This window comes from Macrosteles quadrilineatus, unplaced genomic scaffold, assembly GCF_028750875.1.
Source record: "Macrosteles quadrilineatus isolate MER2022 unplaced genomic scaffold, UCM_ALF_1.0 Scaffold_9__3_contigs__length_116548681, whole genome shotgun sequence".
Classification (NCBI taxonomy): Eukaryota; Metazoa; Arthropoda; class Insecta; order Hemiptera; family Cicadellidae; genus Macrosteles; species Macrosteles quadrilineatus.
The window spans coordinates 66602085-66622502 of NW_026542602.1; the positions used below are offsets into that span (position 1 = coordinate 66602085).

Here is a 20418-nt window from a genome sequence, read left to right on the forward strand (position 1 = left end):
CAGGAGTCATTACAAGGGGAATATATATCGCCATTTGACTTTTAATACAATCATAAGTCTCAAATAATCTTTCGAAAAACACATCCATAACATTTGCACCACTATATAACTCTTCAGAAATAATCTTAGAATCTCTCACTACAACGAATGCAAATCCCGATGGAATATGCTTGTTTGAGTTTATAAAGCACTCAAAATCAGCATAAATTACAAATGGGGCTTTAAGTTGATATTTATAATTTTTAAATTGTAATGTATCTTGTTTAGACATTTCCACTCGTTGGACATCAAAGTTTTTACAATATGTTATATGACGCTCCAATTTATCTTTGGTGTAAAAATGTTGTAAACAAAACTTGCAAAAATGCTTTTTACTGTTATCTTTTGTTGACCGTAGCATTAACCTATCAAAATCACGAATTAAACAGTAATGTGATTTACGACCTTGTTGTAATAATAATAGATCTATGTGAGCATTACTATTCAGTTTGGTTCTTCTTAATGGATATATAAATTTTTGGTCTTCAACTCCAAATACATTAACACTTATATTATTTTGTCTTTCAAATTTATCTATATCAGATATTTTAACAGGATACTTTATGTTTTTCATATTTAACTGATTTTCATAGGGTGCATATTTCGATACCCTTTCAGCATTTTTAGCATTCCTTGGATGTAAAGCTGCTAAAATTGACCAAAGGAAGCATTTATTTTCAGCATTCTTTATATTTAAAACTGCTTTTGTCAATTTAATACTTTTTGGTGTGGGGATATATGACTTTGGAGTTAGGGGCTTATACTTGTAAACGTGCAACTGCCAATATTTAGTATAGTCATATATCCATCCACTACCTTCGGCTTGGTATTTGTGCATGGAAGTGTCAATCTTTAAAAGAGCATTTTCAATTTGATGCTTTAAATCTCTCTTCTCAATGGTTAGGATAGTAAGGCTTCTAAAATCTGCAATACATTCTTTCTCATTAACTAATTTTCCGTTTTGATCCATTGAATATTTTATAAATTTGATTCTCCTTACTAAAGTCCATTTTATTGGTAGAGGACAAGACTGAAGAGTACTTTTAAGTTCAGTTTTAATCGATTCACCGACAAATTTAATCATTGTATATGGACATTTGTTACAAGAATTTACGTGTCTTTTAAAATGACCAACAACATTTCTTTTACAGAAATTACAAGTCTTATGAGTTTGTAATATATGAGATTTTAGAGCTATGTTACTATCACAGATTAAATCACAAACTTTGCACAGTTTCACCTTCATTTTATGTATTACCTTGTAGTGGCGAATAAGGTTGCTTTTTTTTGGAGAGCGATGCAAAACAATGTTGACATGTGGTCTTCATTTTTATATATGAAATTAAAAAATAGGTTGGCATCTTCTATATAGTAGAAATTACATTTTTACAATTTAAATTAATGAGAAGTAATAATTCAAATCATAATTCTAAATTTTAATATTCAAAACAATTTTATACAATAATATTTGGCAATTAAAATTTTCTAAATCAAAACTAAATTCTAAATCTTAAATAAAAACTCTTTTTAGCAGAATGCTGAGTCTACATTTATACAGAGTTAGTGTTAGTTATATAGAGAAGACTACCTATGAAAAAATTATATAGTGATTGAGATTCGGCTAAGTTTTAAAAAAATAACTTGTACACTTTTGACTCAAAGTCCCCAGTGATTGAGATTCGGCTAAGTTTTAAAAAAATAACTTGTACACTTTTGACTCAAAGTCCCCAGTGATTGAGATTCGGCTAAGTTTTAAAAAAATAACTTGTACACTTTTGACTCAAAGTCCCCAGGTGAGTCAAATTCGGCTAAGTTTAAAAAAAATAACTTTTACACTTTTGACTCAAAGTCCCCAGTGATTGAGATTCGGCTAAGTTTAAAAAAAATAACTTGTACACTTTTGACTCAAAGTCCCCAGTGATTGAGATTCGGCTAAGTTTTAAAAAAATAACTTGTACACTTTTGACTCACTTGAAAATAGTAATAACAAAATAAGGTTACATTTTAGATAGGGAAGCAGCATACAATTGACATGTAACTAAAAAACTAGGTTGACATCTTCTATATATAGTAGAAATTACATTTAAAAAATTTCATTTAATAAAAATAATAATTTTGAATATTAATTTTATATTTTTAATATTCAAAATTATTTCACACAATTAGATTTGGCAATTATAATTTTCTAAATCAAAACTAAATTCAACTAAAAGAACTAAAAGAAACTAAACTTCAAACTAAAAGAAATACAGAGTACAAGTATGAGTACAAGCATCAATTGGTCACAACCAATTGATCCCATGACCCGACACGCGACAATATATTAGGCCTACACTAGTCTAGCTTACATGTTAAAACAAGAAGATTCAGGTGATGAGCGAGGTGGTCCAGGCGGGCGAGGTAGTCCAGGCGGGTGAGGTGGTCCAGGCGGGCGAGGTAGTCCAGGCGGGTGAGGTGGTCCAGGCGGGTGAGGTGGTCCAGGTGGGCAAGGTAGTCCAGGCGAGCGAGGTAGTCCAGGTGGGCGAGGTGGTCCAGGCGAGCGAGGTAGTCCAGGCGAGCGAGGTGGTCCAGGCGAGCGAGGTGGTCCAGGCGGGCGAGGTAGTCCAGGCGGGCGAGGTAGTCCAGGCGGGTGAGGTGGTCCAGGCGGGCGAGGTGGTCCAGGCGGGTGAGGTGGTCCAGGCGGGCGAGGTAGTCCAGGCGGGTGAGGTGGTCCAGGCGGGCGAGGTAGTCCAGGCGGGTGAGGAGGTCCAGGCGGGTGAGGTGGTCCAGGCGGGCAAGGTAGTCCAGGCGGGTGAGGTGGTCCAGGCGGGTGAGGTGGTCCAGGCGGGCGAGGTAGTCCAGGCGGGTGAGGTGGTCCAGGCGGGTGAGGTGGTCCAGGCGGGCGAGGTAGTCCAGGCGGGTGAGGTGGTCCAGGCGGGTGAGGTGGTCCAGGCGGGCGAGGTAGTCCAGGCGGGTGAGGTGGTCCAGGCGGGTGAGGTGGTCCAGGCGGGCGAGGTGGTCCAGGCGGGTGAGGTGGTCCAGGCGGGTGAGGTGGTCCAGGCGGGCGAGGTAGTCCAGGCGGGTGAGGTGGTCCAGGCGGGTGAGGTGGTCCAGGCGGGCGAGGTAGTCCAGGCGGGTGAGGTGGTCCAGGCGGGCGAGGTGGTCCAGGTGGGCGAGGTGGTCCAGGCGGGCGAGGTAGTCCAGGCGGGTGAGGTGGTCCAGGCGGGTGAGGTAGTCCAGGTGAGCGAGGTGGTCCAGGCGGGCGAGGTGGTCCAAGTGAGTGAGGATACGATAGAATCTCCCCCTTTTATACCCAAAAATTGTCAAAAAACCTGCCCCAGACAGACTGGCGCCAGACAGGCAGAAAAAATTAACAATTAGTTTTGATTGGGGTCATTGGGTTACACTCAGTCATTCATTAGAGTCAGGAGCGGGAGCATAGGACAGGAGCCCGACCATAGCATGGAGCACGCCATGGGTCAAGAGCATGCCAAGAGCACGCCCGCGACCGGGAGCACGCCATGGGTCAAGAGCATGCCTAGAGCACACCCGCGACCAGGAGCGCGCCCGAGTTCGCGTGCCGAGAGCCGGGTGGCCAAAAAAATGAGCCATATTCCAGACGTGTTTTTCAGTATTAAAAAAGTAGAAAATTTATATAGAGGTGTATAGGTCGAGAGCTGGGTCTTTAAAAAAGTGGCCAAAAAAAGCTCTTCCATTTTTTTCTCATTTTTCCCCTATAAAAAGTGCCCTAAAAGTGCCTCTAAAACGCCGAAAGTGAGGTCATATTCTGGTATTACCTCTACTTCTACCAAATATTTTTAGTAATATAATCAATCCAGAAAGACAAATATGTATAGATGGGTTTACAACTATTTACAAATACAAACCATACGGTTATAACAACACAGCATAAACTGAGCAAATTCAACAGTAGATTGTACTGTAGATAATTCTAAATTTTATTTTATGGTAAAACTTAAACATTTTACTGCTCCTTAGAGTTTTAAACTTTCCTTATCCACTCTTAATAAGTTCTGTCAAGAAATGGTGCCAACGGGGCTGGAACTTTCAAGTAGGATATGAGTAGTGGAGAACTGCCGGTTTTACCCCACTTTAGACACGTTTTTCCCATGTTATTCTTATGGGGATTATTTTTGGCCACCAAATCTAAAATCCTGATCTTTGCCTGCAAATCCTTATATAATTGTCAAACCTTATTTTTTACTTATTCTCTATATATATATATATTCGGTATTAAGCTAAAAAAAGCTAATTATTTTATTTATTGACTCATACATGTGTATATGTATAGTAGTGTAAAAACGCTATTCACTGGAGCAGGAGCAGGAGCAACCCCCAATTGTACCATAGCACCCCATCATGTGTACAGTTTATTGTGTATCTGTTTTGGTTTAAATATATATATTTCTATGTAATAACACTATTCAATGAACCAGGAGCACGTGCACCCCTCCAACTGTCCCATAGTATAGTAGTGTAAAAACGCTATTCACTGCAGCAGGATGAGGAGCAACCCCCAATTGTACCATAGCACCCCACCATGTGTACACAATATTTTACTCGATTGTTTTGGATTTAATGCACAATTGCTAGTACATCTACCATTCCCCTTTCCAGTTGATATATTATATTTCTATTTAAAAATCATGTATGTGCGAACTCGGCTCATGGCGTGGGTGTGCTCCCTTGGACATCCTTAGTGGAAATCCATGAGTTCTGGCTACTTGGGAACCCAAGCCATTTGACATACAATAAATCACCCTTTCTCCTAATTACCTTTTCTACTAAATACATGTCTTTATACTTGGTCTTTAACAACTCCTCTGTATAGAATCCTCCCCTGATTATATTACCATTTTCATCTTTCAAGATATAAGTCACAGGCTTTGTATTCTTAACTTCTGCTATTGTAAATAGTTCCCCTGTCCAATTTGGAGTATAACCTTTACTAAAAACATGTTTATACTTGGAAATCCTCACACTATCACCTACCTTATATCTTGGTTTTTTAACTTGCACTACTTTAGAAGTCCTTTCATGCAACCTCTCATGCACATATTTACTGTTCTTAATATTTACTTGGTTAGGCTTCATTCCTATAGATCTATGCACTTTATTATTATATTTTCGAATTAACTTTGGAAGTAAATCCAACCATTTATAACTCCCCTGAACACTAAATTCTCTATATAACCAATTCTTTAAAGTTCTCTGAAACCTCTCCACAATTGCAGCCTTAGTTGTAGAAAATGTGTGATAGTGATTAATATTTAATTTTTTCATTAGTTTGCTAAAATATTGATTAAAAAATTCTTTTCCATTGTCGGATTGAATGTTTTTAACCCCCTTTGGTAGAATGGTTTTAATGGCTTCTGTAACCACCAACCCTGTCTTATTCTTTAGTGGAGCAGCATAAGCTTTTTTAGAAAATGTATCTATTAAAGTTAAAATATATTTATTGCCAGAATTCTCTCTAGCATAGTTTTGCATATCAATTAAATCTATTTGTACAGTTTCGTTTATACCCAATACTTTAAAAGACCTTCTAATGAAATTCTTTCTTGCAGGCTTATGAAGTTCGTATGCAATTTCATTCATTTTTTATAACATCATCCTTTCCTGTAACTCTAAATACATCACCATTAGCCCCAATCAATAGATTATCTTCCATTCTTTTAAATACATAGTTTTCTGGTATATATGGTCTATTATCTATATACTTAAATCCACTCAAAGATGTGGGGTCAGCAACTAATAAATCAGGATTATATTCCATCAAATTAAAAATTTTTTCTCCATATACAAATTTTGATCCATCGTAATGCATAGCTTGTGACATTAGACAAATATCATCCGAATGTTCCCCCTCTGGTAGATTTCTTATAAATTGTTTTTTGGCATCCCAACATTTTTCTTTTTTATCAAAAGTTATAGTCTGTTCTTTCATAACACAGTCAGTTTCATCAATGGCAGGTTTAACACGTACTAACCTTTTATTATAAAAACTCCAATAGCCTGCTTCCATTTTTGGAACTTGTGAAACATTCACAGCATCTTTACTATCTGTACCTTCCATCAAATTGCTAAGTTTCTGTTTCTTAGCATTCCAAACACCATTCTCTGATTCTAAAAATTCATAATTATTATCATCTTGTATAAATTTACCATCTTCTTTTCGTATTAAAGTCTGTTGTAAAGTGGGCACATCATCTAAACTTTCACCCTTTTCTACATTAGTAATTTTCCGTTTCTTAGCATTCCAAACACCATTCTCTGATTCTAAAAATTCATAATTTTTATTGTCTTGTACAAATGTACCACCATCTGTTCGTATTAAAGTCTGTTGTAAAGTGGGCACATCATCTAAACTTTCACCCTTTTCCACATTAGTAATTTTCTGTTTTTTAGCATTCCACTTTTTATTCTTAGATTCTAAAAACTCATATTTAGTTTTACCTTGTAAAAAGACATCACCTTTTCTAGTTAATGTCTGTCCTAAAGTTGATACATCATCTACAAACTCCCCATCTTTAACATTACCAATTTTACGGTTTAAACAATTCCAACTATCATCTTGTAAATTTAAAGTAGGTTCACTACTCATGGTTGCCGCCCTGGGTTCTGCGGGCTTATTATATGGATTATATAAACGATAAAATTTATCTATAAACATATTTTTATTTAATAAATAATTCCACTTTCTCTCAATTCCTCAATAATGGAATCTATTTCATTATCCACTCCTGAGTTACCGGCTTGGCGACTTAGCCAAAGAAGTCTTAACCTATCTACAAGCTCATTAGGATCATCCCAATAAATATAGTCTATTTTATTACCAGTCACTTGTCTCAAACCTTCACCAACAGATTTAAATAGAGGTTTAATTATATTAAGATATTTAGTATGTCTATTACTTGAAATTGGTGCACCATCTTTGTAACTCTTTAAATGTCCATTTGTAGCTTCCAAAATCTCTTTATAATTTTGCAAATCAGCCTGAGTATAGTTCTCAGGTTCTTTTAACGTTATCAATTCCCATAAACCTTTTGTCCCCTTGTAGGTTTTATTTGCAACTGTAACATCATCATTGCCAATATCAACTTCTTTATTTCCAATAAAAAATTTATTTGCTTCTCGTCTAATACCATATGTAGTGTCTGTCATACTACTTTTACTGAGGTAATTTCCTAAATAGTCTGATGCTAAAAGACCAAAATCTAATTTCTGTGGGGTGGATGGTTGTAATGGTTGTAATGGTTGTAATGGTTGTAATCTTGGTATCATTGATATTCTAGATGGAGTCATTGGGAGTATCTCCATTCGAGGCCTCTCTGATGTGATTTTCTTTAATTCTTGTAATGGCTCTATTAAAGGTTGGAATGTTTGGAACCTCTCTTCAGCCTCTAGAAACTTGCCACGTTTTAAAGCTCTATATTTCTCTCGTATTTGATTTGCAGAGTCAACCAATTCTTGTTGAATGTTTTTCATCTTTTATTTACATTTTATTTATCTCATTTGACAAAGGATTGTACTCAAACACTTTATCATGTATTATCAAACAATATGCAGATGTATTTGCTGGCACATTTTCTGCAGTTTCAATCTCTAATTTAATATCAACAATTCCTTCTTTCACTGTTTCGTTCTGTCTAGAACAGTCTATTACAATTAGTGGATATTTCTTCATAAACTCAGCCCTACTAATCATAGGATCTGGGATAGTATTATAGTAAGTCTCTCTAAACCTCATAAACATCTCATAAGCTTTAGAGACATCTCCATTTTCAAAGTCGAGATTTAAATCACTATAAGGATAATATTCAGAGTTTAGAAATACTTTGAGATTTTTTAATTTACAGTGATCAAATTCATCAGTTCTTTTTCGTGCACTATTGTCCCTAGCTGTTTGGAAACCAAATATAATATACCTAGGCTTCTCCAAACTTGAAGATGTCTTTACTGACCATGTATGTCTTGTGGTATTGGGATATGATGGAAGTTCATGCAGCTCTAAACTTCTAAATGCAATTTGCAAATTTTTATTTTGCAATAACATCTTTTGTAATTGTAACTTCTCTCCATCTGATGGTATCACATGTGGCATGACCCATTGAATAGAGTTAAGTGTAATTTTGGGAATCGTATCAGCAGTGCCACTGGCTGGAGCACTAGTGGTTGTTAATATACAATTCAAATCATTTTTTGATCTTTTCAACACCAATTCTTGTTTGACATTTACTAATACCTTATTAAAATCCTCAAATACACCCATTAACAGCTCTAATGGCAAACATGTACTAAACTTGCCACCTTTATGGAACTCTTTTAAATTTGTGTCAGAATCAAATGCTACATTTGACAATTTAGTAGTTTTATTATAAGAGCTCAATATTTTCATAAGACTAGAAATTCCTGGGTTTCTTACAATGTCTATTTCTTTACCTGCAACTTCGTATCTAATTTCATCAAATAAGAACGCAAATGCATTATTTATAAAATGACCTTTATCATGATTTTCAATTTCTCCCTTAATATACAGATAACTTCTACATGGGAGAGTTAGCAAATCTTGATTATTAATACATATTCGAATTTCATCAGAATTATTTATTGCTAAAGTGTTGTGGGGAACATAGGAGTGATTTGTAATTTTAACCACACTATCGTCGAATTGGGATTTCCCTGTAACGTCTAGAAAATCTTCCATTTTTATTAATAGAAAATTTTAACTTTAGTCCTATTGACTTTAGGAACCTAGCATTTTGTACACTTATAGATAAATTCTTATAAATTCTCATATCTTTTTTATATGACAAGTAATTGTAGTTTCTTCTCCATTGAAGTCAATTGCCTTGTCGTGCTGATCGGCAAATGTAATACTGACAACATCTAAACTTCTCTTATTTACAGGAAAATATATAATATTTCTTGGAACTTCAATAATTTTGTAGCCAGGAGGAGCTTCTGGATAAAAGCTATGTATGGTGTGTGATTTGTTGCCGTTTAAATAGGACCCATTTGCAATATTACATTTTACTCTAATCACATTTACATTATTAATGTTTATTTTATTTGTAGATTCAAACTGAACACCAGGAGTAGAAACACCTTTAAATCCCAATAAAACAGACCCTAAACATGGTTTTGTAAAATCAAACACATGGCTAGAAAGTAGTGTCGCTTTCATAGTTTTATTATTAGCTGTAAGGAAAAAATCTGGGATTTGCTTTTGAATTTCCTTTGCAAGCTCAACCACCTCATATGTTCCTTCAGAAATTTCTATTGTAACTGGAGTATTGTGGTCATAATAGAAAACATCATCACCTTCACTAATGGTTAATTTTTTGCCTTTAAGTTGATTTAATTTTGGAATAAGCCCTTTAAATAAAAGTTTGGATTTAGTATTAATTAATGCTTCTCCATTTTTATCTATTATAACTTTAAGTTTACCATTTAATAACTGGTTTAAATCAGCAACTGAGATCTCTCCTTTTGGTAATGTTATTTTTTCTACTTTGTAATATGTTAAAGTATTTAGAGGTTTTTTTAACATTAAATATAGAATTATAACTTTGAAAATCTACTAATCCAATTACATAATCATCATTTAATTCTATGGGAGGAAAGAACACTGACTTTAGCTCTGGCTCTGTACCCGAAAATGTTATAGTAAATGAACCCATTTTTATAAAGAAATATTTTTTATGAATGATAAACATAAAATTCCACAAATAGAACTATTTAAATCTTGTATTTGATCAGTTGTATAGAATATTTTATATCCCTCAAAATATTTAATTACTTCTTTTGGAGGTTGGATTCCAAATGGGTCAAAATAAATTACAATATCTTTATTTTTACGATATGCTGTCCAATGTGTGCCAGATGAACTGTCTAAATTAACTATTCCGCACTCTTTTACTCTTGGTGTTAGATTTTTTAGCTCGCTTTTTAGGTACACCCCTCTGAAGTGAGGCACGTCTTTTGCGGCCTCTAACAGCTGGTAGTTGTCCATCTTTTTTATTAAATTTTAATCCCATTCCCATTTTTGCTTTTGCCTTCATCAAATTTGTCACTGCATAAGCAGCAGCTTTTTCAGCAAGACTTGCATCATTGGCTGTAACTCTAGTCCAAGCTAAGTCTGCTAATCTCATGTCTGCTTTGTTCTGAGCAGCGGTATCGGGATTATTCATGTAGAATATGTCATGCTCTTTACAATAAGAGTCTAGTTTATTTTTTGGAGGTACATTTTTAGCTAGATTCTCACGTATATTCGTTCCAGGTCCACAGTATCGATATGATGGTATGTGAAGTGGGAATGGAAGGTTATTTATAAGAGTATTCAATAACCCTCGACCCCTGTATGGCTTTAGGAATAAACCTTTGCCCTTTTTACATGTTTTCTTATTAACATTTTTTACCATTTTTATTATATAAAAAATGTCTTTTATTCAACAAAAACACAAATTTAAAATAGTACATACTAAGGAAAATATACCAAAGAAGTTGGGTCTATTTCCTACCAATATTCGATGTGTTATTTGCGGTCCAAGTGGAAGTGGGAAGACGGTTGTAATTTATAACTTAATTGTAAGAAAGGAAGGATTAAAATTTACAAACTTATATTTAATATCCAAATCGTTAGAACAAGAAAAATATAAAAAAATAATTGAAATATTTAGTTTGTGTGATGAAGTGAAATTACACACATTTACTGACTGTGAAATCACACCAAATGATGTAAAATCACAGTCAGTTGTTGTATTTGATGACATAAATAGTCCAAATATTACACAATTTTTCTCAATGGGTCGACATAAAAATATTAACTGTTTTTACTTGTGTCAATCTTATAGCAAAGTACACAAACATTTACGTGATAATGTAAATTTCCTAATATTATTTAAACAAGATGATTTAAATTTAAAACATGTATATCACAATCATGTTGGTAATGACTTTTCATTTGACTAATTTAAAAATCTCTGTCATCAGTGTTGGGATAAAACTAAATACGGCTTTCTCGTAATAGACAAAGAAAGGCCAAAGAATAATGGCAAATATAGATTTATGTTTGATCAATTCTATCAAGAGGATGGTAAGGGTAAATAAATGAAAGATTGGAGTTTTTTAACATTTGTATTTATTATATATCTACACATTTTGAACATCAATTTTATAATGACCAAATGCAAAAGTGTTGATCCCATCTTCCAGAATAAACCTCTTGTCATCGTCAAAGGATAGTACTTTTTTATTCATGGTTAAGGTTGGAAGATGATGATTTATAGATTTAATTCTTGTCACATTCTCATAGTAATCTTGCCCAGTTGCAAGGCAGTTTAAATAATGTTGATGTCTGAGGAGATGTTTAACAGTAGCACCATCAGCTCCTTTAGCTTTCTTCACCTCTAAAGCTTGCTTGTCTTCTTCATATAACCATTTTAGAGGAATGTAAGAATATAACTTTGGTCTTAAACCACAATATTCATACATAATATGACCACCTAATTCATCTTTAAACTTTCCAGTGACTTTTTTATTTTTATCAGAGTATAAGAAATGGTCTTTACTATATCCAGAGGTATCAAAATAGTGTAAGTCACATTCTATTTCCTTGTAAAAGTCCTCTGTAACTATAGCATACATTAATGAATCTGTATCTGTCATTAGAAATCTTTTATTCTTAAATTTTGACATATAATTATAGTGGAAATCATACATTATTACTTTACTTATATCCAAAATGGTCATTCCTAAATATATTGGTTTATTAAACTTAACAACTAATTTATTTAAATGTATAGCATGTAAATTGTTATCAAACTTTTTGCTACAATCAAATCTTGGATTAGTGACATATTTTGTTAATAGTGACTCATCCTTGAGATATATATCACGAAACTTTCGTTGATTCATAATTGTTCGACCAAAGAGACTATTATTTAACAATTTATAAAAGTCTTTTTCGAAATCATTTTTAGCCCATTTTCGTTTTTCAATATTAAAATTAATATAGGGTGCAAGCCATTTAGACTGTCTAAATTTTAAAATTCTGTGGTATTTTGTAACAATCAAACCCAATTCCTCATATTTTTGTAATGCTTTATAATGTAAAATATATTTAGTTTTGTCATTTAAATTAGGTATTAATTTGCCATTCATTTTCTCAGGTGCTAATGGATAGTCATTATGTAAATCATGTAAGCTTTTATCATATTTTAAATCAACTTCTAAAATGTATCCAAACTCATCATTTTGATTATATTTGTAGTCTATCTCATTAGTCCAACAGAATTCATCCACAGGCAGTGGCTCGCACATAGCTGTGGAGTATAGCGAGTTACAATCTAAATATATTAAATAGACACTCTCTTGATTGGGATCATAGTGTTCACCCATATATCTATTATTTGCTTTAGCGTAACGTGTAGAAATCATACTGACTCCTCCTCGAATCGCACTTTCTATGAACAAATGCATGTCAATATCTTTGAATAATTGTAATTTTATTCCTGTCATTCTAAGACAGGCCTCCCATGTAAGTCCAGGAAGTGAATACATATGTACAGGGTCAAGTTTGTAATCTTTTAAACACAGGTCTCTAAATGTCTCAAACACATCAGCCAGTAGCAATACATCTGTTTTAAGATATAAATCATGATATTCTTGTAAATTATTTATATTAAAATGGGTCCATACATTTTTAGCATGTTCATATTCATTGGGAGAGATATGTTCTTTAGTTAGAGTACTATAAAATGTTTCAATTGGGGGTAGAGACTCTGCAAACTTATCTGGTCCCGTCATATATTCATAGGGATATACACCTTTACGTTGTAGTAGTGGATTTTGTATGAATCTAAATGTGTTCAAATTGGAAGCCAATTTATATAATGGAAGGGACAGAAAGTTGTATGAATCTAAAAATACTAAATCATCTACAGAGAATGATATATATTTTTCCATATCTTTAGCTATACAATTTAATTTACGTTTATTAAACTTTCCCAAATGTTGCATTATTATGTGACCATCATAATTTTTCAAGTTATGGAAGAATACTGGTATTTTCTTTGTTACTTTATAATTTAAATTACAATCATTGTGGGCAGCTCCACGGTATTGGCCAGAGGAATGGCAATGATCTCTCACCCTATCAAAATATAGGGGCTTTTCACAAATGTGACAGTGTGTTGAGTTTTGGAAAGATGCCTCTTGCTCAGGGGTCATTTGAAGAGGAATATATATTGCCATTTGATTTTTAATATAATCATAAGCCTGAAATAATCTTTCAAAAAACACATCCATAACATTTGTGCCACTGTACAACTCTTCAGAAATAATTTTTGAATCTTTTACTACGACAAATGCAAATCCCGATGGAATATGTATATTAGAGTTTATAAAGCATTCAAAATCTGCATAAATTACATATGGGGCTTTAAGTTGATATTTATAATTTTTAAATTGTAATGTATCTTGTTTAGACATTTCCACTCGTTGAGCATCAAAGTTTTTACAATATGTTACATGACGTTCTAATATATCATTAGTTTAAAAATGTTGTAAACACAACTTGCAAAAATGCTGCTTATGGCCATGTTTTGTAGAGTGGAACATTAACCTATCAAAATCACGAATTAAACAATAATGTGATTTACGACCTTCTTGTAATAATAATAAATCTATGTGAGTATTACTATTTAGTTTAGTCGTTCTTAATGGATATATAAATTTATCATATTCAACCCCAAATACATTAATACTTATATCATTCTGTGTTTCAAATTTATCTATATCAGATATTTTCACAGGATACTTTATGTTTGTCATATTCAACTGACTTTCATAGGGTACATAATTAGAAACCCTTTCAGCATTGTTTGCATACCTTGGATGTAAAGCTGCTAAAATCGACCAAAGAAAGCATCTATTGTCAGAATTCTTTATATTTAAAACAGCATGTTTTGATTGAATACTTTTTGGTGTGGGGATATATGACTTTGGAGTTAGGGGTTTATACTTGTAAACATGCAACTGCCAATATTTAGTATGGTCATATATCCATCCACTGCCTTGGGCTTGATATTTGTGTATGGAAGCATCAATCTTTGAAAGTGCATTTTCAATTTGAGGCTTTAAATCTCTCTTCTCAATAGTTAAGGTAGTAAGACTTCGAAAATCTGCTATACATTCTTTTTCATTAACTAATTTACCATTTTGATCCATTGAATATTTTATAAATTTGATTCTCCTAACTAAAGTCCATTTTATCGGTAGAGGACAAGACTTCAGAGTATTTTCAAGGTCAGTTCTAATCGATTCACCAACAAATTTAATCATTGTGTATGGACATTTCATGCAAGAATTAACATGTCTTTTAAAATGTCCAACAATATTCGTTTTACAGAAATTACAACTCTTGTGACTTTGTAATATATGCGATTTTAGAGCAATGTTACTATCACAGATTAAATTACAAACTTTGCACAGTTTCACCTTCATTTGATGAATTACCTTGTAGTGACGAATCATATTACTTTTGGTGGTGAGCGACACGGAGCAGTGTTGACAGGTGGGCCTCATTTTTATATATAACAAAAAAATTTGTGTCACTTCTATTTATAGACTTTTCGAAAATTTCAAAATTTTGGAAATTTTAAAAATTTTCAGCTAGAAATTAAAAATTTGTAAAAAATTACTTCAACAGATCCAAGACTAGCAAGGAGCAAGCCCAAGTGAGTGACGTTTTCACCACGTCACCACTAGAGGCAAGAAACAACCATGAGTCAGGATCGCACCCACGCCATGAGCCGAGTTCGCACATACATGATTTTGAAATAGAAATATAATATATCAACTGGAAAGGGGAATGGTAGATGTACTAGCAATTGTGCATGGGGCAGAGGGGAGTGGTGAGGGGGTGAGGGGTGAGGGGGGGAGTTGGCCCAAAAATGTCGAACCTCAAAAAACGGCGGCAACAAACTATACTAACAATATTAAACAACTCATACGTCTAATATATAGATAAGATAAGACAGAAATATAATACATCAACTAGAAAGGGGAATGGTAAATGTACTAGCAATTAGGCATGGGCGGGGAGTTGGCCCAAAAACCTCGTGCCGCAAAAAACGGCGGCGACAAACTATACTACTATACATATACACATGCATGGGTCAATAAATGAAATAATTAGTTTTTTTTTATTTTTTGCTTAATATCGAATATATTTATAGGGAATAACTAAGAAATAAGGTTTGACAATTTTATAGGGATATTTGGGCAAAGATCAGGATTTTTGGAATTGGTGGCCAAAAAATGATCCCCATAAGAATAACATGGGAAAAACGTGTCTAAAGTGAGGTAAAACCGGCAGTTCTCCACTACTGATATGAAACTTTGATTCTTGAGATTCTATATTCATTTACATATTACTTATTTATATGTGATGAAGTTTTTGTCTGTGTTCTATTGATACTCTTTATTGGTATGATATTTAATGGTAAAAGTAATATTTGAAAAAACATTTTAACTTTTATTAGTTTACATATTTTCATGCCATATCAGCTGTATGACTTTTATGTACAACTACTATTTATAAATGTGAGTGCACATTTCATTGTTATACATACCCTGTAGATTTTATTGTTTTCACGGCTTCGGTAGATTTTATAATCCTTATGGGATTGGTCCACTAAAAACACAAAGTTTAGTACATTGCATTGATGTTATTCTCATGCACATTAGACTACATTGTTGTTTTATGTAAACCTCATTCCAATTACATTTGTTTTATACCTAATTTCCATTACTGTTACATCTCCAGTATACATTTCTTTTTTGAATGAACTTTTTACATCCAAATTTTGTTAAATCCATACACTTAATTTTGGTTACTTCTACTTCACATAAAATATTGTTGTTAGATCTACCTAGGTACTCTTCGTTTTCTCGCTAAATCGGCTATATAGCCGAGATACATGTTAATGAGATGTTAAGTGAATGTAACAATAATGAGATGTAAAGTAAATAATAAGAAAATATTTCTTTTGTAATAAGAAATATTTCTTATTATTGTCACTTCTACTTTAATATTAATTACATTATTGTTACACCCACTTTACATCTCATTATTGTTACATTCACTGAACATCTCATTATTGTTACATCCACTTAACATCTCATTATTGTTACACCCCCTTTTCATCTCATTATTGTTACATTCACTGAACATCTCATTATTGTTACATCCACTTAACATCTCATTATTGTTACACCCCCTTTACATCTCATTATTGTTACATTCACTGAACATCTCATTATTGTTACATCCACTTAACATCTCATTATTGTTACACCCCCTTTACATCTCATTATTGTTACATTCACTGAACATCTCATTATTGTTACACCCACTTTACATCTCATTATTGTTACATTCACTTAACATCTCATTATTGTTACACCCACTTTACATCTCATTATTGTTACATCCACTTAACATCTCATTATTGTTACACCCCCTTTACATCTCATTATTGTTACATTCACTGAACGTCTCATTATTGTTACACCCACTTTACATCTCATTATTGTTACATTCACTTAACATATCATCGTTGTTGCAGCTCCCCCAGACTGTGAGAGTGGTCAGTTATCGTGTGGTCAGTATGTATGGAACAAGACGTACTGCATACCACCACAACACCGGTGTGATATGACCGTGGATTGTGTGGACGGCACGGACGAAGCTGACTGCAGTGAGTTCTACAGTGTCATTTAGTTCTTAAAAATAATTAATGATTTTAAACATGTTCATTTTGAAATACAAAAATCCTACAAAAAAATCATGAACATGAGTCACATTGACAATAAAATTGGTTTATGTTTGACATGTGAATTTTGTGCTTCTTTAAGAAGCTAGTTTGTATTTATAACTCAAACGGATTTTCTATTTAAATAAATGATAATTTTGTGGAGGTAACTCCAAAACAGAGTTTATTCTCCATGCCAAACAAAACGATCTTTTTACTCAATAGGTGTTTCTATAGGCCCATAGGACAAGGTTCAAACAATTGGATCACATATTTATAACTAACATTGTTGATAAAATTTATTTTTTATATAATAACAAGAAATACTTAAATTACACTTGCAGAACATAACGTTTGTGTTTAGTGCATGAACAATAATCCTTTACATCTTCATAATTTCTTGACATTACAGAATTTGTAAGGAGATGTGTTATGATTAGAAAATTAAAAATGCTAAAACTTGTATGGCCCTTTTGTTATTTGTCAAACATATTATTTTTAAATATCAAAGTAAAATTGAATAAAGTCCTCTTTATTTTTAACATATTACAAATCATAACCTCACATCAAATCACATGTTTTATTAACCCTCTAGTATACGTAAGGTGTATGGATGCTCATGACATTTCCACATTGATATCGATCACGTGATATGGAAACCTGTCGTATCCACGAACCTTTGGTTGTTACTTGTCGTAACATATCGTATGATATCAGACTGGTATGATTGGGTGAACCGATCCGTACCAGTCAATCGTCCTTGGATTGATTAAAGTTTACGTTCCATTCACCATCATTTCATGGCAGTGGATTATTTCTTGCCAGACATTTTGTCAATAGATATCCAATCTTTTTCTGTATTACGATGATATTGCATCTCGGTTTCTGATGATATGTTCATTATTTTATAGAGTTTATTTGTATTAGCCATGTGCAAAAAAAATAAGATGTTAATTAATGTGTTAGTTGATAGTTCTTTATAAAATTATTTGAAGGGTCATATGAAAATGGTACCTTGATTAAAAAAATATATTTGTTAATTTGATAGCACCATAATAAATCAGCTGATTTTAATAAATTGAAATGTCAAGAATTTTAACCAAAAGGATTAAAATTAAATTCCGTCATCTTTAGTGTATAGATTCAGACTTACATTTAATTTTTCAACCTTGATTTACATACAAATTTTCTCCGCAGCTTACCGCAAGTGCCAGCCGGACGACTTCCACTGTTCAGAGGCGCATGGCGGAGGACCCTGTCTGCCCAAGGAGAAGCGGTGTGACGGCTACTACGACTGCCGCAACGGTCGTGACGAGGAGGGCTGCGGCGCAGACCACGGCACGTCCTGCGCAATAACACAGTTCCGCTGTGCCAACGGACAACGCTGCGTAGAGACGTTCCTCAAGTGTAACCATCGCAATGACTGCGGCGACAACAGCGATGAGGAGGGATGCAGTGAGTAGAGATTACTCTCTATAATATAGTCATTGATTCACCTCAGGGGCCCTATTTTTGAAATGGTTGACTGTTGAGTTGAGTGTCGAGTCATTCTATTTCCAATCGTTTCGTATTTTTGAAACGGTTGACGGTGGACTTATACAACCAAAACTACTCAACACCTATCGAGCTGTTGAGTGGAGGTTGACTGCACTTTCTTCTTCCTCTCTTTCGGCAAAAAATTACTCTTTTTGAGACGACGCCATATTGTTTTGTTATTGCTTTAATTTACTAATTGTGATTTTGAGGTTATGTATTTGTTGTCAATGTATTAGCACCCAATTATGCGATTGTTTTCTGTAGAATAATCGCATTTTAATTTTATTTACTGTGTCAATACTATAGACTATTTAATCAAGGGTTTTATTCTTGTTGGAATGTTTGAAATAGACTAGGCATACTAATTGAACTTATTATAAGATAATTATTGTTATTAGACCTATGATTTTGATTTAAGGTATTAAAGATTGTGGTAGAGAGAAACAATATCATAGTTTGTTTCAATACCATTCACCTAATAAAGGGATCGAATTAATTTAAGTTACGATATGCTTCCAGTGCAATGGCAAATAGCCGCTTTAACCTAAATAAAAAACAATTAAAAATAACATAAAACAAACCGACGAAGGAAACTAAAATAAGGTCATGTGTTCCGAAATAGAGACGAAGAAAGCAAATAATAATGTATTCAGGATGAGTGTAGGACCTAAAGTAAAGTGCAGCCTATGCCTAAACTTATAATTAGCTACACCCTAAAACAAACATCCATAGTAAATTTTATTTTTTATACTTAAGTTTATTAGGCTACTTTATTTAGTTTATTACTTAAGTTAAGGTACTTTGCAATCACTAAGATTAAGCAAGACATAACCTCAATCTCAATTCAATCTCTCAAGATCGGAGTTGACAGTTTACCTCAGTGTCTCGAAATATGGCAGATTGAGATTTAGCTGCCAGATTTTAGAGTAAGAAGAGGTTAAATCGAAGTCCGCAAGAACTCTGCATTGTGATTGGTTCAAAATGACGTCATCTGAATTTTTGACGGTCGTATGCTCTACATTTCCACCACGAGTCTCTCAACTAGTGATTCCCAACTCGCTTCCCAACTGTTGGGTTTCAAAAATACCAAATCATGTTGTTGGTTGAGTTGAGTGCTGACGATTGACTCAACTGTCAACCATTTCAAAAATAGGGCCCCAGCCACGGCCACCTTTAACTACAGGCCCCGGCCTGGTAGAATTGGCAACGCCGCAAGTGGTGTTGTTTAGTGACAGACGTCCCATAAGATAACATGGCAGACGGGTGATATCAGCTCATTAATTCGCACTTTATTGATTTAAATTTAAATTTATAAACATAAATTTATTAAAATAATGAAAATAAAACATACAGAATTGGAAACCGAAACAATATGAATTAAAAATCTATTTTAAGCGGAGTCAACATTGTCATAGTCTAGTAAGCAATCTTTCGTAAATACACAAAATACCATTAGCTGCTTCCAAACAAAACAGCTCTTACAACACCACTTGCGACGTTGCCACTTTGAAGGCCGCGGCCTGGAGTTAAAGGCGGCCGTACCTCAGCCATTGATAGTTATACTATACATTCGGGGAGATGTATAATTAATTGTACATCTCCCTCATGCATAATCAGTGATATAGAATATATTTATTATAGTATATTTAGTCAATGCAGATACGAGGGGTCAAGGGGTGATGGAATGCTGGGAGCTTTGCCCCGTATATTAGGTTAATTACATCGTTAGTTCCAAATATTTGACAATTATTACATTGTTTAGCATAGTTATTCTAATGTTTACAGTACAATAGGTTGCATAGAAGATTTTATCATATTAAAATAGTAGTGTACCTGTTGCTCGAATTCGAGCAATTGCTAAGCATTACAGGTGTTATTTTAAAACGAATAACAGTCATAATTTCTGATGACCTTAAAAGATTCGACTCAAAGATTATGGAATTACTCAAGATGTACCTAACAGATCGATGTAATCAAAATTTCTTGTAAATAAGGTATCGTATTTCAAAAGCTGATCTTGTTT

At 33.8% G+C, this 20418-nt stretch overlaps 1 protein-coding gene across 2 annotated transcripts in view; it reads left to right on the forward strand.

The window, feature by feature from the left end:
- The window catches only part of LOC129002433 (low-density lipoprotein receptor-related protein 2), a 374692-nt gene that overhangs the window by 289510 nt on the left and 64764 nt on the right, over positions 1 to 20418 (forward strand). For both annotated transcript variants that reach the window (XM_054430228.1, XM_054430229.1), the window contains 2 exons: positions 16674 to 16805; positions 18057 to 18314. In XM_054430228.1, the coding sequence (XP_054286203.1) occupies positions 16674 to 16805; positions 18057 to 18314 (390 nt within the window). The remainder of the gene's footprint in view (positions 1 to 16673; positions 16806 to 18056; positions 18315 to 20418) is intronic.